Source organism: Nyctereutes procyonoides, unplaced genomic scaffold, assembly GCF_905146905.1.
Source record: "Nyctereutes procyonoides isolate TBG_1078 unplaced genomic scaffold, NYPRO_anot_genome, whole genome shotgun sequence".
Taxonomy (NCBI): Eukaryota; Metazoa; Chordata; class Mammalia; order Carnivora; family Canidae; genus Nyctereutes; species Nyctereutes procyonoides.
In genome coordinates this window covers 26,024,593-26,042,144 of record NW_026575030.1, presented here as the reverse complement: position 1 = coordinate 26,042,144, position 17,552 = coordinate 26,024,593, and the positions used below count along the sequence as shown (strand labels likewise).

The 17,552-nt window shown below is 35.1% G+C and overlaps 1 protein-coding gene across 3 annotated transcripts in view; it reads right to left on the bottom strand.

Moving 5' to 3' along the window:
• GSK3B (glycogen synthase kinase 3 beta) overlaps positions 1 to 17,552 on the bottom strand; it is a 201,336-nt gene that overhangs the window by 97,613 nt on the left and 86,171 nt on the right. For all 3 annotated transcript variants that reach the window (XM_055315880.1, XM_055315878.1, XM_055315879.1), the window contains exon 3: positions 6,812 to 6,895. In XM_055315880.1, the coding sequence (XP_055171855.1) occupies positions 6,812 to 6,895 (84 nt within the window). The remainder of the gene's footprint in view (positions 1 to 6,811; positions 6,896 to 17,552) is intronic.

The window sequence follows — 17,552 nt, the reverse complement described above, 5'->3', positions numbered from 1 at the left end:
ACCCTGAACTTTATGGTCAACTAATATACGATAAAGGAGGAAAGACGATCCACTGGAAGAAAGACAGTCTCTTCAATAAATGGTGCTGGGAAAATTGGACATCCACATGCAGAAGAATGAAACTGGACCACTCTCTTGCACCATACACAAAGATAAACTCAAAATAGATGAAAGATCTAAATGTGAGACAAGATCCCATCAAAATCCCAGAGGAGAACTCAGGCAACACCCTTTTTGAACTTGGCCACAGTAACCGGAGAAGGACAAACAGTGTATGTTCTCATTCATTTGGGGAATATGAATAATAGTGAAAGAGAATATAAGGAAGGGGAGAAGAAATGTGTGAGAAATATCAGAAAGGGAGTCAGAACATAAAGACTTCTAACTCTGGGAAATGAACTAGGGGTGGTGGAGGGGGAGGAGGGCGGGGGGTGGGGGTGAATGGGTGACGGGCACTGAGGGGTACACTTGACGGGATGAGCACTGGGTGTTATTCTGTATGTTGGTAAATTGAACACCAATAAAATTAATTAATTAAAAAAAAAAAGAAAGAAGATCTCAAGTATTACACCCTAAAAAACTAGAAAAGAAGAGGAAACTAAAAAAAACTAGCTAAAGGAAGGAAATAATAAAGATTAGACCAGAAATAAATAAATAAGAGAACAAAAAAATTCAAGAAAATCAAAAGGTGATTCTTTGAAAAGCTCCAAAAAACTGACCAGCCTTTAGCTAACTGACAAAAAAAAAAAAAAAAAAAAAACCAGAAATAACTAACATCAGAACTGAAGTTGAGGACATTACTGCTGAAATTAAAAGGACCATAGCAGAATGAGTGCCAACAAACTAGATAAGCCTAGATGAAACAAATTAAAGGAAACACACCAGATATTAAACTGAGTCAAAACAAAACACAAAACCTCAACAAAAATATGTAACAAGTAGAGATGGACTCAATCAGTAATCCAAAACTTCCCCAAAAAGTAAAATCCAGGACCAGATGGTTTCAATGGTAAATTCTAACAAACATGTTAAAGAATTAACAATTCTTCACAAGGTCTTCCAAAAAACCCAGAAGAGTTCAGATTAATGCCTGGTGTATATATAGTAAGCACCACATTAAGGTTTTGGCTATTATCATCACTACTACTACTATTATTGTCCTAAAACAGAAGGCTATTTATTCTTTTCTAAAAATTTTCCAAAGTAGACACCATATAACCTGTCCTTGTTTACCAATAGTTACTGAGATATTTTTAAATGTTTTATTTCTAATACACTGCTCCCAGAAAAATATACATTCTATGCTAAATAGTACAGCATACTATACAAACCCTGGACAAAGACTGCCTAGAGTTGACTCCTAACTTGCTGTATGACTCTCAGGTAACTTAACTGCATGTGACTCAGTTTCTTCTTCTATAAAACAGGGGATAATAAGAGTACCCATTCTTCACTGGGTGACTGTAAGGTTTAAGTGAGTTATAAAGTACATGTAAAGTGCTTAGAACAACATCTGATGCATAGCAAGTGTTAATATATATTTGTTATTATTAAACAATAATTTGTAAAGTAGCAAGTTAATGTTTAGTAAGTGTTAATTATATGCTGAATGCTACAATAAACACTTAAACATTATACTTTTTTTTTTTTTTTTTTTTTACAAAATCCCTACTTTGTAGAGCAGAAAGGGAAAAAGGTTTACTAAGGTAAGTATCTTGCCTAGTCATACTGCTATCAAATGGCAGAACTGGGAATGTAAACCCAGCTAAAACCCAGAGCTCTTCAATTTTCAGAAGAGATTTACCTCTACCCTTTCCTCTCCAGAGCTAATGACAAACAGGTATAATCAAACACAGCATTCTCTCTGCTCCCAGAAGCAGTGATAGAATCTTCTTCTGCACAGGCTTCTACACAGTTACTATCAATAGAACAAAGCTGGCATGAGAAATGAAATCAATTTGTCATCCTTGCTACTTAAATTGCCTTTCATTCAAGAAGAGGGAGACCTTTTTTTTTAAAGGAAGGCTATTTCTTTATTATTCAAGTAATCAATCTATGATGAACACAGGTAAAATATACTCACATGTAAAGTTACTTACAGAAAATTTTCTTTAAAAAAACAATTAAGGTAAGTAAAATTTAAGGCTCCTTGTAAAGACACAATGTGGTTTACATACTATACCCTTCAGAATCCGTGGGTTCTACACAGGTGAGCTGCAACTCAGGAAAGACAAGGTCAGCTGGTTCCATATACCCCAGTTTTAACCAAAGCAACTTTGCTTTTTATCTGTTCTAGTTATAGAGTAAGGTTCTTCATAAAATTTTATTTCGGGGGAAAGGAGTTTCTACTGCCAAATACTGATACTGAAAAACACAAAACTCAGAATTCACAGAAGTACCATAAGTCTATACTTTCAAAATATTAAAAAATATTTTTGTCTGGTCAAGGAGAAAGAGTGCTTTTACTGAAATAAATCAGAATTACTAAAATCTACTGGGTAATCTAAAGTATACTAATTGAATACATGATGCTTTAGTTACTATGGCAAACACTAGTAATTCCAGCCAAAAGACTATGACTAAGACTAATTAGGTCACATCTTTTGTCTCTGTCCTGACTTAATTCTTCCTTCTTTTAGTTACCCTAGAGTCCTTTCCTCAGTTATATGCTAAAAGCTGATTATTTATAATCCCTAAAGAAAAAGTCTTTAAAACGGCAGAATGGAGCAAAATAAAGACAAGTTCACCAAAATAGACATAACCTTTCAAACTGTGGTCAGTGGAAATATTTCCCAAATATTACAGCAATCTTCCTCTACCTTTACCCAGAGCTGAAGAGTGCTTATACATAAAAATCATGATGAAACCCTAGGGTAGCTTAGTTACAATTTTAAAATTAAAAATAACAGTGGAGAAATAGGGAGTATAAAGCAGTTCAACAATTCAATGGAGTATTATATAGGCAATAACTACAAATACTATGAGGCAACAGGGAAAGTTTTATGAGATCTTTAAAATTTATAAGATTGTAAATATCCACATAACTATGTAAAACATGTACAAAAATAAGATATAGATAGATATGTAGAAGTCAAAGTCAAAACAGGGAGTGAAAATTTTTTCTTTAAAGTTTTCCAGAAAGGAAAAAAAAAAAAATTCCAGAAAGGGAGTGATATAGACTCAAAAAGAAGAAACATCAAAAATAAGAATAAAGAAGGCTCAGGGCATATTAGAATCCATACAAAGACTCAGAATGATCAGATATTCAAAGAAATATCTAGAAACCCAACAACAGAGGGGTACAGGTAACCCAAAGAAGAGGTCGAAATCCACAGAGGAAGTAAATGAGAGAGAGAGAGACAAACACCAGAGTTGAAGAGGAAAAAGAAATCTGAGGGGGTGTCACAGACCAAGAGAGAGGGAAGAAACCCAGAGACCAAAAAATAGAGACCCAGAACCCAGAGTGAAAAAAACAAAAACCCAGTAAATAGAGATTCAAAAGGAAGGAGACAAAAGGCACAGAAGAGACTAAGAAAATAGTAGGGAAGGAGAGAGGAGTACAACAATGAAAGAGTTATTAAATATTCCCATATACAACTGAACTCATCCATCAAGTCTTTCATCCTTATAAACCTTAAACACTGAACTCTTTCTTCTCATCCTCACAATTTCTAAAATCATCCCTTTAATTGCCTCTTCACATTTCATTTAGGCATGTATTCTGACCACCGATCTCCTGTTCGGACATTCCCCTAAGCTCTGCGACAACCCGAAAAGAAACTCATCATGGAGTTTTGAATCCCAGCCTTTTCACAGAAGTTTTTTGTTTGTTGTTATTTGTTTGTTTTTTACTGCTTTGCAGTAAAAACCTGGATCCCACCCAAAGGGACTGGTTTCTTTCAGTTCTCCCAAATGAAGACTGTTCTCACATTCTAGGACCAGAAGGCAATACTTGGCAATCATCTGGTTCTTCACTGCCCTGGTCTCAACATCCTTTCTCCCTCCTCCCAGAACTCCTAAGAGCTCTACCACATGGCTATATGACTCTTTATCAATCCAACCTTGTCAATGTCCTTTCTCCTCTTAGCACCCCAGCCTCCACTACCACCTCTACCATCTATGAAGTCAAACATGTATCTATCTAATGGACATTGCTATTTGCATGTCCCAGACGCATCTCGAACTATTATTATTTCCTCCCTCAAAATTCTAATATATACCTAATGCTTGTTAGAAAAATGCCTACCTAATATAGGACTTCATATTCAGAGAGAAATCATCTTTAAAGATTTGTAAGAATTTCCTAAGACATTTAGATCCTTTTCCAAAACTGTAGTTCTAAGTTCATTCTCAGTGACTTACTCTTAAGAATTAGAACTGATAATTACAAACCTGAGCTCTCAATCCCCATCTTCTCATATGGGATATATTAATTTACTACCTGGTGTCTTTTTTTTTTTTTAAAGATTTTATTTATTCATTCATGAGAGACAAAAGAGAGAGAGAGAGAGAGAGAGAGGCGCACAGGGACACAGGCAGAGAGAGAAGCAGGCTCCATGCAGGAAGCCCAACATGGGACTCAATCCTGGGACTCCAGGATCACGCCCTGGGTTGAAGTCAGTGCTAAACTGCTGAGCCACCCAGGCTGTCTTGAGTGATGTTAGCCCTGCCAGAACAATTCAGAAGAAGGGAAGTGGAGATTATGAGTAAGGCAAGAAGAAATCATCTTTTTAGTGGCTAGAAGATTATGGGAGATCCTGAACCTGTGTATTTTTGCATATCTTCAGAAAACCTTCCTTTTTTGTTAAGGAAGGATCATTATTTTCAGCAATATGTCACAGCTTTTCTGTTTTTTTTTTTTTTTTTTTTTTAATGAAGCTATTCAAAATTAAGAGGAATCATTCTTCTCACTTTGGAAAATTTACAAAGCTCAAGACAAAGTTCTGAGAGAAATAAAACTTTAGAAAGTGTATTTCTTTTTTATAATAGAGGTTCAGTGTCTTTTTGGTTACCCAGACTTTGTGCTTAATGACTTCTCAATTGCTCTTTATCTGTAAGACCATTTATGCTGATAAAACAGTTCTGAATAGCAACACAGAGGAAAATCTATCCTCTGGGGTACACAGATAACAGTCGGCTATCACTCCCATGGCAGGATTAAGTGAGAGTGAGGGCAGACTATGATCAAAGTTTCCCCCAGACCAAAATTAGATAGAACCTTTATTCAAAAGTTTGACATTCTTCCTTTTCTGCTCTTTATCTTCATAAGCATTAAATGAGCTAATATTTATAAAGTACTAAAAACAGTGTCTGCTATACAGAGAAAACTATATAAATAAAGTAATCATGTTTAGGGTTTAGGGGTTTTGGAAAGGTTTAGGAAAAGGTTTAGGGGTTTTGTAAGGAGACCTTTGCAAACCAATCTCTATGTAATCCAGTGGTTCATGGAACAAATAATTCTGACCTTTACTTTCCTCCCTGGGGTATTATAATGTGTAGCATCTAATAACAAAAAGTCATGAGGATGCAAAATTCCATTATAAGAGTGCTGTGAACATAACAGATGTTCCATAATTTTATTTGAGAAGAGACAGGAAAAAGTAAAGACATGTCAAAACAGACTAAAGATTAAAGACATAACAGGCAGTTTGCTATGTTAAAAAAAAAAAAAAGCAGCATGAACCTCAAAACTGGCTTTAGAAACAAAAGAGCTCTTATACGTATTTTTTACAAGGGCTTACAGTCCTTAACATAACCACCTGAGAAATAAGAGTCACTAAGGAGCCAATTTGCTAATTGTGGTTGCTAAAACATTAGCTATGACTGACACAAACACATATCAATATATTACATTTACGTATCTACAAGAGGTATATCAGAATCATGGCTTAATACAAAAGTACCTTCCCATATTATAGGCTTTGCTATGAAAAAAAGAACTTCTAAGGGAATAATCTAAACAAAATTTAATGGAAAATGGTTAAACACTGGTATACTGGGAAATTATAGTTAAATGAAGTAAAAAGAACACTGGGCTTAGAAATCAAGAGGAATTATGGATCTAGGAACTTTAGATAGTATATACCAGAAATCTGAGGTCCAATATATTAAATGGACTTATCCAAAGTCATTTTTGTTTAGCTAAAAAGATTAAGTGTTTTATTATTTGCCCTGCCCTTTCATCCCAAACTAGTGAAGCAGAAATGTAAGGAAAATATTGAATCTGGGGAGAAGGGACAGTGAATGGGCAGAAAGTAGAAGGTAAAACAGAAGAAACTGACTTCTGCACTTCAAACTCCAATGAGCACAATGGCATTAGTTACTGTCATCTGAACAGAAAGACCAAAAGGGTTGGTGGATGCCCAGCACAAAGTCTCCTTTAATTATCCTTTGCTTTCACAGAATTACATATAATCATAAATAGTGACCACTTATAACAAGCTGTTTCCCTTTTCCCTCCAATACTTCTACTTAAAATGACATGATTTTCTACCCTCTAATAACAGGTGGAAGTATCATGGGGCTCCAGGAGCACGTAAGGAATACAGAAGGTTTAAAATATATGTGCGTGTGTGTATATATACAGAATTAAAGACAAATATTCCAAAAGAGAAAAATTCTTAAAAATTCATTCCCTTTATCATTTCATAAACATTTTCTGACATAACTAATGAGATTCAATGATTATATCTTGAGCTCAGAATCACCAGGGCTCAATTAGCAAAACTTCTGCAAGTTGGGCTAGGGTAGGGGATGGGGTAGAGAATGATGACTATCACAATATTCAGTACATACTTTCTGCAAGACCTACCTTCTCACCACTTGAGTAGAAGAAATAACGCAATCGGACTATGTTACAGTGGTCTAGCTTTCTCATGATTTGGAGCTCTCGGTTCTGAAAAGGAAACACATGAAAATATTTTTTAAAGGATAAATGCTATTCACCATATTGACTAAGATGCTAAGATTTCATAACATTAAACAATACAAAGAGGAGGCTATGGATATGTTTCCAAAAAGTATGGTCTGGGGGTGGGGGCCTGGACAAAATAAGTAGGGGAGTAGGAGGTACAAACTGCCCACGTGTAAAATAAATAAGTCATGGAGATGAAAAACAAAATATAAGGAATATAGTCTATAATACTGTAATATACTTATTGTGGTGAGAGTTTCATAATGTATATAATTGTTGAATCGCTATGTTGTACACCTGAAATTAATTTAATATTATGTCAACTATACTTTAATTAAAAAATTTAAAAATTAAAAAAATAACAAAAAAAATTTTAAACAAAATAAAAAGTATGGTCTATAAGACCACTGCTAACCTGCAACTGATTTGTTAATAGTCTGTTACTAGTCTAGTTTCTACTATTCTGCAAGATACAGAATTGAACATAAGTGCTTAGAATGTTTTAGAGCAATTTGACAGAATCATTTCATATCTGTGAATCTTATAATAAAGAGTGGGGCTTACATTTTGTATTTTTTTAAATTTCACTTTTCTAGTAACTGATTTGTATTTTACAACAATATCAGTCTTTGATGAGCTGGAAATATATATATTTATTATTTTCTATATATAGAAATATATTTTTATTTATATATAAAAATAAAAATAAAAAATAATATTTTTATTAAATAAAAATATTTTCTATATATAGAAATATTTTCTATATATATTTCTAATATGTATTAGAAAAGCTTTCTAAGGTTTTAAATAAAATATATAATATATAATATAATAAATATATATTTATTTAAAACCTTAGAAAGCTTTTTTTTTTTAAGATGTTATTTATTCATGAGAGACACAGAGAGGGGGGCAGAGACATATGCAAAGCAAAAAGCTGGCTCCCTGCGGGGAGCCTGATGCAGGAATTCATCCCAGGATCAAGACCTGAGCCAAAGGCAAATGCTCAACCACTAAGCCACCCAGGTATCCCAGAACTGGAAATTTTTAAACTAATACTTCACCACTAATAGCTTGAGAAGCAGTGCGTATAATATGTAAGAGATATCTGGAATGAACTATTACTACTGTAGTCTTTCACAAGTGTAATAAAAATCAAACTCCTCACTGAACAAATGAATTTGGGGGCAAAGGGCTCTGACAAGCCCTGCTATCTTCCAAAGATATGGTTTAAAAAAAAAAAGAAAAAGAAAGAAAGAAAAATCTGAGAACCTCATAAGAAGGGCTCAGTTGCTAAGTTAAAATATGGCATACTAGAAATTGTACAGTCCTGATAAATTTATAGACCACACAAATGATTTTTCCTTTGGGGAGTTTCAAAGTTATGTTCATTCTTCATGAAAAGAAAGCATTAAATAATATGATGCTTAAATAACAAAATAAGTTTCTGCAGTCATAAATTTGAAGAGTATATATTAACAAAGAAGATAAATTTTAGGGTCTCCTGCGTGGCTCAGTGGTTGAGGTTCTGCCTTTGGCTCAGGTCATGATCCTGAGGTCTTGGGACCAAGTCCTGCATCAGGCTCCCCACAGTGAGCTTGCTTCTCCCTCTGCCTATGTCTCTGCCTCACTCTCTGTGTCTCACTTGAATAAATAAAATCTTAAAAAAAAAGTAAAAAATTCTTTTATAGAACATCAATCTTTCATCACATTACTTGTTATAAAATGTTTATAGCTGAAGAAATAAGCAGACACCACACAATTATACAGTATAATTGCTTTGATAAAGATAGGTCACATTCTGAATTTTGACTGTGGTAGAGGAGAACACAAAAAACTTTAACAATTTCAAAACTATGTCTATTTGTATTTTAAACTGATGCTAAGTCTGGAAGTGTGTCTGCACTTTGCCAGTTCACATCTACGTAGCTAGTTTTGTGGAAGAACTGCTAGTAAGCTAAGACTCACTGCTCTCACGATGTGCATACACTTAAGATTGTTTTTCAACAGAGCCAACTATGTTAAAATAAGCTATTTTTCCGGACTCATTAAAGTTATAAAAGAGAACTATTAAATTCTCAGATAATGGAAGTTGTATACGTTTATGCATACTTTTACCGGAAAGAATGCATAAGTGAAGCAAATACATGGACCTAAATATTCATCTACCCTTACTTTATCAGATTCTATTCTTTTTAAGTCTTAAATTTTCTCATCTTAAAATTCCCTATAAGGTTTAAAATATAAATTTCACAGAGTAACATTTATAAGTATTAATCATGCCAACATTAGGCAAACAAAGTTAATGCCTGAATGAAATTAAATATACAACTATTACAAGCCTAGCCATTGTTACTGAGTCATTATTAATTCACTAATGGCATACTAATTCTATAGAGAACACAGCTATTCTACAAATATTGTACATCTATTCTATGCTAGACATTGTTCATAGTGTTAAAGATATGGCAGTGAACAAGATAAAGTTCCTATCTTCATGAAACTTACAGTCTATGAGGGACAGTGAGGAAGAATGTATTTTCATATACCGTAAGGAGACAGAGTATAAAATGGACAAGCAGCTATATTTTGGATAGGGAGGTCAGAGTATACCTCACAAAGGAGGTAAGATCTGAACACAAATGTGTATGATATGATGATGAGAACCATGTGAAAATATGGGAGAAGAGCACAGCAGCTTATAGGAACCTCCAAATGTAAATGGCTAGAGGTGGACGTGACATATTCAAGAAATAGCTAGAAGAATTACATGATTGTAGCACATTGAGTAAAGGAAGAGAAGAAAAGTTCAGAGAAAGTAGGCAGGGGGTAGGTCTATAAACTCTTTTAATATGGTAATAAACTGAGTTTTACATTAAATGTAAAGGAAAGCCAATGCAGTTTTGATCAGGAAAATGACATAATCTAATTTACCCTTTTTAAAAGATCATTCTAAAAACTGAAGAGAATAAATTTGATGGTGAAAGTGGTTCAAGATTTCTGTTTTCTATCTTTGAAGTTTGAAATGTTTACTGGACATCCAAGTGAAAATTCCATGATGCTCAAGGTAGAAGTTGAAGCTTGTATGTATCACCTTCATAAAGGAAACTTAAAGGGAACCCAACGGCATCATCTGGGGAAGAAGTTTAGACCAAAATACATAAATAAATATTCAGAGGTATGAGAAGGAGTAGATCACTTGGAGGAGTCAATGAAGTAGGATGAAAAACAGGAGAAAATGTTATCTTAGAAGCCAATTCAAAAACATTTTCAGAAAAAGGGAGTGACCATTTATGTGGACAGCTGCTGAAAGGTTGATTAAGATAAAAATAGAAAACTGATAATTGCAAAGAGTAAATGCAGGATGCTTGTGACTCTTACAAAAGTGCTTTAGGGGGAACAGTGGTAAGGAAAGCCCGACTAGAGTGAATTACAGTGGGCCTGGAAGACACAGGGGAAGGAATAAGAAGTTAGAAAGTTTAAAAAGAGACAATATTTCCAGCTGTAGTGGAATAAATAGATGTGGCAAATCCACTCCCCTTCAAAACACCTATTAAAGCTAGGGTTGTAAAAAAAAAAAAAAAAAAAAAGCTAAGGGTTCCTAGGTGGCTTAGTTAAGTGTCTGATTCTTGGTCTTGGTGCCGGTCATGATCTCAGGGTCATGAGATACAACCCTGGGTGGGGCCAGGATTCTTGTTCAGTGGGGAGTCTGCTTGAGAGTCTTTCTCTCCCTCTGCCCCTCCCCCAGCTCACACATGAGTGCGTAAGCTCTCTTCTTGCTCTCTCAAAAGAAAGAAAGAAATCTTAATTTTAAAAAAAGGACTACATTGTAGAAAACAAACATTTCAAGACTCTAGGAATCAAGGCAACAACAAATCGAGTAGCATTTACTCATGAAAAGCTGCTGGACACTGGAGTTGGGACAATAGGGATCAGCAGCTTTTTTTTGCCAGAGGATGCTACTGTCTCCAACCACCACTGCCCAGCTCACAGGTTGAGGCAGTTTTACCAGGGCAGAGTTGGCCATGAAAACCAGGAATTTTGCTTGGAAGGGCGCTACCATCATTTAGAAAAGAGAAAAACCCATGTCCAGTGGCACTGGCAGTAAAAATGGCAAATCTGGTAAGAAACAAAGTAAGAAGAAAGCTCATAGTTCTGGTCCCCTGAGGATAAAGTCCCAGCTGGGGAAAATGACAGACTTGGCATAACATTTAAGAAATGTAACAGGGAGATAGATCCTAGACATGAGAGGCCCAGAGGGGCTAAATAAGCCCTCCACATATTCCTGGCTGGCTGAAAAGCTATGCACACATGCAGGGGAATCCCAACAGGCCTCTGAGAAAGTAAAAGCTGAGGCCAAGTTAAAAGCTGGCCAAATTTTAAATGGACTCCTCCATCCATGTACAGAACAATAAAAAAGTGATGGAAGCCTTATAAATTCAAGATGTTTTAAGCATAATCTCTAACCAATAACTGGTTTCCTACTAAACTATACAGACACAGCATCTGAAAAAAAAATCAGGCTAAAAAATTAAAATTAGAATAAAAAATTTAAGACAGAATTAGGGGCTTCAAGTTGTGAAGGTATTCTACAGATTAGATGCAGATGAGTTACAAAAGAAAAAGAAAGATAGAAAGGAAAATCCCAAAATAACAACCTTCAGAGGATTAAAAAACAAAAAACAAAATAATCAGAGTTCAGAGTTGCTACAATGTTTCATCTGAAAATGTCCAACTGTCAAAAATATAAAAACTTTTTTAAAAGGAAGAAAAGAAAAAAGAAAAAAATGTGAGACATGCAGACAATAGAAAGAGCTAACCTACTCTTAGGTTAAAAAAAAAAAAGCAGCTAACTGAAAGTGACTCTGGGTAGACACAGTTGTTGGATTTAGCAGACAAGAATACAAAGTAGCTATTCTATTGGAAAACATAAGGACCTAAAACTATAAAACTCCTGGAAGAAAACATAGGGAGTACATAAGTTTCCTGGCACTGGTCTTGGCAATGAGTTTTTAGATGTGACAGCAAAAGTAAAGGCAACAGCAGCAAAAATAAACAAGTGGGAACTACATCAAATTAAAAAGGTTTTGCAGAGCAAATAAAACCATCAATGAAATCAAAGGCAACCTATGTAATGGAACAAAATATTTTTGAATCATATATGAGATAGGGGTTAATATCCAAAATATATAAAGAACTCAGACAATTCAACAGCAAGAAAACAAGTCAATTAAAAACTGGGCAAAAATCTGAATAGACATTTTTTGCAAAGAACATATAACAGCCAACAGATTAAATGAGATAGTGTTCAACATCACTAATCATCAGGGAAATGCAAATCAAAACCACAATGAGGTATCATTTCATACCTGTTAGAACAGCTATCATCAAAAAGATAAAGTGGTGGTAAGGATGTAGAGAAAAGGTAACCCTTGTGCACTGGTAATAGGAAATTAAATTAATGCAGCTACTATGAAAAATAGTATGGAGGTTTTTGAAAATATTAGAAACAGAACTACCATGATCCAGCAATGACACTTCTGGGAATATACTGCAAAATTAAAATCATTATCTTGAAGAGACATCTGTACTCTCACATTCACTGACACCATCATTCACAAAAGCCAAGACATGGAAACAACCTAAGTATCCATCAACAGATGAATGGGTAAAGAAAATGTGATATAGACAGACAGGAATATCATCCAGCCAGAAGAAGGACAACCTTACGTTTGCAACATGGATGGACCTTGAGGTCATTATACTAAGTGAAATAAATCAGGCCGAGAAAGACAAATACCATATATCACTTATACATGCGATCTAAAGAGTCAAACTCATAGAAAGACTATTCTCCAGGGGCTGGAGAGTAGGGCAAAGGGGAGATGTTGGTCAGAGTACAAACTTCTAGTTACATGAATAAGTTCTGAGAATCTCACCTACAGTATGGTGACTATAGTTAATAATACCAAATGTATATTTTAAGTTGCTAAAAGAGTAGATCCTACACATTCTCATCACAAAAAGAAATGCTAAAAATTATAGGGATGCCTGGGTGGCTCAGCAGTTGAGTGCTTCAGCTCAGGGCATGATCTCAGGATCCAGGATCAAGTCCCTTATCAGACTCCTTGTGGGGAGCCTGCTTCTCCCTTGGCCTGTGTCTCTGCCCCCCCCCCCCCCCGTGTCTCTCATGAGTAAATAAATAAAATCTTAAAAAAAAAAAAAGGTAATTATAAGGTGTGACAGTTAATGGTATGGTGGTAATCATTTTGCAATATATAAATACACCAAATGAATGTGTACACCTTAAACATACAGAATGTTTTATATCAATTCTATCTCAGTAAAGTGGGAAAATTTTTAAAATAGAGAATATATTCAAAGAGTTAAGGGAAATCATATATTAAAATTTTTTTTTAAAGATTTTATTTATTTATTCATGAGAGACACACACAGAGAGAAAGACAGAGAGAGAGAGGGAGAGAGAGAGAGGCAGAGGGAGAAGCAGGCTCCGTGCAGGCAGCCTGATGCAGGACTCGATCCTGGTCTCCAGGATCATACCCTGTGGCGCCAAACCACTGAGTCACCCAGGCTTACCCCCACTCCATGTATTAAAAATTAAGGGAAAATATGGCAATTACATAAGTAGGAAATTTCAATACAGAACATACTAACTTCTAAAACCTGGAAATACTAGAGGTGAAAGTGTAACAAAGTGAAAGATTAACTGTGGGCACAAGATAAGATTTGAGATGACATTTAAAAAAAAAATCTGTGAACTTAAAAATAGAGAAACAGAAATTATCCAGCTGAAAGAACAAAATGAAAAAAAAGACTGCAGAAAAATGAAGAGGGCCTCAGAAGCCTCATGTAGGATAACAGTACACCTACCAACATATGTATAAAGGCAGCATAAAAAAAAAAAAAGAGTAAAAAGAAAATGGAGAAAAAATATTTGAAGAAATAACTGCTGAAAACACCCAAAATTTGATGAACAACACTACTCTATTAACCACAAACCTTAATGAACCCTAAGCTAAATGAGCCCCAAAAGGATAAATGCAAAGCAATTCACATCTAGGCACATCACTTTTGAACTGAAGACAGAAAGAAAAAAAATCATGAAAGCAGTAACAAAAAGAAGGCTTATAATATACATGGGAAAAACAATAAACAGTTGATTAATCATTAGACTGATGAAGGCTGGAAGGCAAAAAATAAGATAAAATTTAAAAATCCTGTCAACCAGGAAGGCTATATACAGAAAAATTATTCTTTAAACATGAAAGGAAAAATACATTCCCAGATATATTTTTTAAATCATTTTTTAAAACATTTTATTTATTTGAGAGAGAGAGCACAAGCAGGGGGAGGGGGAAAAGCAGCAGAAGGAGAGGGAGCTGGGCATAAGGCTCAAACCCAGGACCCCAAGATCATGACCTAGGCCAAAGGTAGACACTTAACCAACTGAGCTACCTAGGCCCCCCTCCAGATTGCCGTTTAATTGGAAGGCCTGACTTTAAGAAATACTATGAGTGTTTCTCAGACTGAAAAGAAATGACATCAGGAGGTAATCTGATCCACAAGGAGAAAGGAGATCACAGAAATGGTAAATATAAATAGGAACATATAAAAGACTATATAAATATATTTTTCTTCCCTTAATTTCACCAAATATGTATATTGAATAAAGCAATTACAATAAGTGTTTTATTAAGTTTATCACATAAATAGATGTAACACACATGACAATAATGGTAGGAAAAGGGGGACGAGAAAATGCAGCTCTATCTGTGAAAAGGTGCTATGTTTTACTGAATTTAGTATAACCTGAATCAGACTGAAATGCACATTGTGATTCCTATAGCAACCACTAAGAAAATAATTTTTGTAATGCTAAAACAAACAAACAAATAAAACAAAACACAACCCTGGACCCTACAATGGTACCTTAAAAAATGAAGGCAATACATGAGAGCAGAGGAACAAAAACATGAGAGATAAACAAAAGAAAGAGCACCATGGCACAGGTAACTCCAACCATAACAAAAACCACACAATATGTAATTAACTAAGCACACAATCAAAGGGCAGAGATTGTTAGACTGGATAAGAAAGAAAACTCCAACTACATTCTCTACAGTACACATACCTTAAATTCAAAGACAGAAATAGCTTGGAAGTAAAAGGATGGAAAAAGATGTATCATGCAAATAGCAACCAAAAGAGATCTAGAATGGCAATGTTATTAGCAAATCAAATCCTGAGAGCTAGAGATTTTCCTATGTCCTATCATATAAATCACTTCATATTCTAATTCTTTCTAATTAGCTTCATCCTATCTTCCACTCATAACCAATGTAGTCATAACTAGATTCCACTTCTCACTCTTTCTGACCATATTATTTCATTCCCAATTCTAAGCCACTGATCACACCATCACTGGAATGTCTGCACCCTCCCTCCCACCTACACACATTCTACCCATCCTTAAAGTTCCTATATAACTCCCACCTCTTTCACAAGGCCATTCCTAGCTGCTCTAACCACGCTAATCTCTGATCTCTTATTTCCTGCAGTATCTACAAATCTTTTGGAATTTATCATATATTCTCTTGGTTTTATTTTTGCAAACTATACTTCAATGGTGTTATACAAAAGAATACTTTTCAAAAAGTACCCTACAAAAATCAGATACTACATTCTAGTAACTGTAGAGAAACACATATCCACACCCACACAACTTGTCCAACTAACCTACTATGTAAGTGCCTTATCAGGAAAGATGAATTTTTTTGTATATCTTTCTGTATTAGTCACAGAGTTCTCAAAGTTCTGGTTACTTTGTCTTTCACAGAGTAAATTCCCTGTTTCTGTAATCGCTTCTACCTTACAACTTGCCAGTATTTTCCAAATTGTGGGTTCAGCCAATCAGGATTGAGAATGGGGTGGTAAGGAGAAGAGAAGAGAATAAGAACTTTAATATAGTAAGATTAAGGACTTTTTCACCAAACTTGTTTCAGTTATTTTTCTGTGCACTGGACTGCAACGTAAAATGTATTCCTTACCATAGGATCATAATTAAAAATTTAAAATCCATTTTAGAAAAACAATCTGTCATTGCTTCTCGGCCTTTCGGCTACAATCAAGTGTAGAAAAACAATGTTTATATAAATGCATTTTTTTTCCAATATAGGAAAGATTAAAAAAAATTATAATTAAACTACATTCTTATTTAACATTCCCATCTAAAAAAAAATAATACTCAAGATGGAATAAATACCATACCTGTATAAGAAAACCTGAAAGCCACATTTAAAGGAAAAAATTATTCTTTTGGTTTAACCAATAGTGATTAAGATATATCCTCCACTAAACAGAGGCTATGGTTCATTTTCACATCATTTGATACCTCATACTTTAAAAAGTGGGGGGAAGGGTGTATGTGTGAAAACCTCTCAGGAGCTAAAAAGCAATCAGTCAAAGGATTCCCAAAAGGGTACTTTATGCACCCTTATGTGAAGTTCAATAAAGGAAAAGCTAACTTTTAGGTGAATTAACAACCAGCAAGCTTAATAATACTGTGGATACGGCTATCATCTTCTTTTCTTCACCAAATTTCATTCTACTGATCTTTCCTACCATAGAAAGCTCCACTTTCATAAAATATAGTAAAATAGGATTGACTTCAAAAGTTCTGCTTAAGGGATCCCTGGGTGGCGCAGCGGTTTGGCGGCTGCCTTTGGCCCAGGGCGCGATCCTGGAGACCCTGGATCGAATCCCATGTCAGGCTCCCAGTGCATGGAGCCTGCTTCTCCCTCTGCCTGTGTCTCTGCCTCTCTCTCTCTCTCTCTCTCTGTGACTTTCATAAATAAATAAAAATTAAAAAAAACAAACAAAAAAACCCACAAAAGTTCTGCTTAAAAAAAAAAAAGTTTTGCTTCAAGGACTATTTTTCCAAAACACATCCTCTTCTTCAAAAAAGAATTATCCAAGGGTGTCTGAGTGGCTCAGTCAAACGTCTGACTTGGTCTGGGTTCAGGTCATGATTTCAGTGGTCATAAGATTGAGCCTCAAGTCCAACTCAACTGAGCACAAGTGTTGGCTTAAAATTCTCTCTCCCTCTCCCACTGCCCTTCCCCCACTTTCTCTTGTGCATGCATGTTCTATCTCAAATAAAATAAATAAAATCTTCCTTGAAAAAGGATTATCCAAAGTTCCATCGACCATCCTTTGTAATCACACTAGGGCTGAAAAATTGTTTAATCCATCTCTAAATCTTTGATTCCACAGTAAATTCAGATGCCCCCAAATACCCTACAATTGGCTAGAATATCATCTCAAAATAACTCACATGTACAACAAATATTCTGAATGTGTCAGAGCCAGGGCTCTGAGTGTATGAAAATTCACAGTCCTTAAAGGTTTCAATATTCTAATGGGTAAGCCAATCCAACAATTACAATACAACGTGAAAACTCTAGCTCATTCACAAAGTGCTACAGGTAAATGGGGATTGGACCTAAGAAACAGTGGCTTAATCAGTACCTTGAAAAATTCTGGAAAGGGACCTAATGGAAAGTCTTAAATACAGCACTAAAGGTTTGAATACTACAAGCCATAAGGAACAACCAATCTG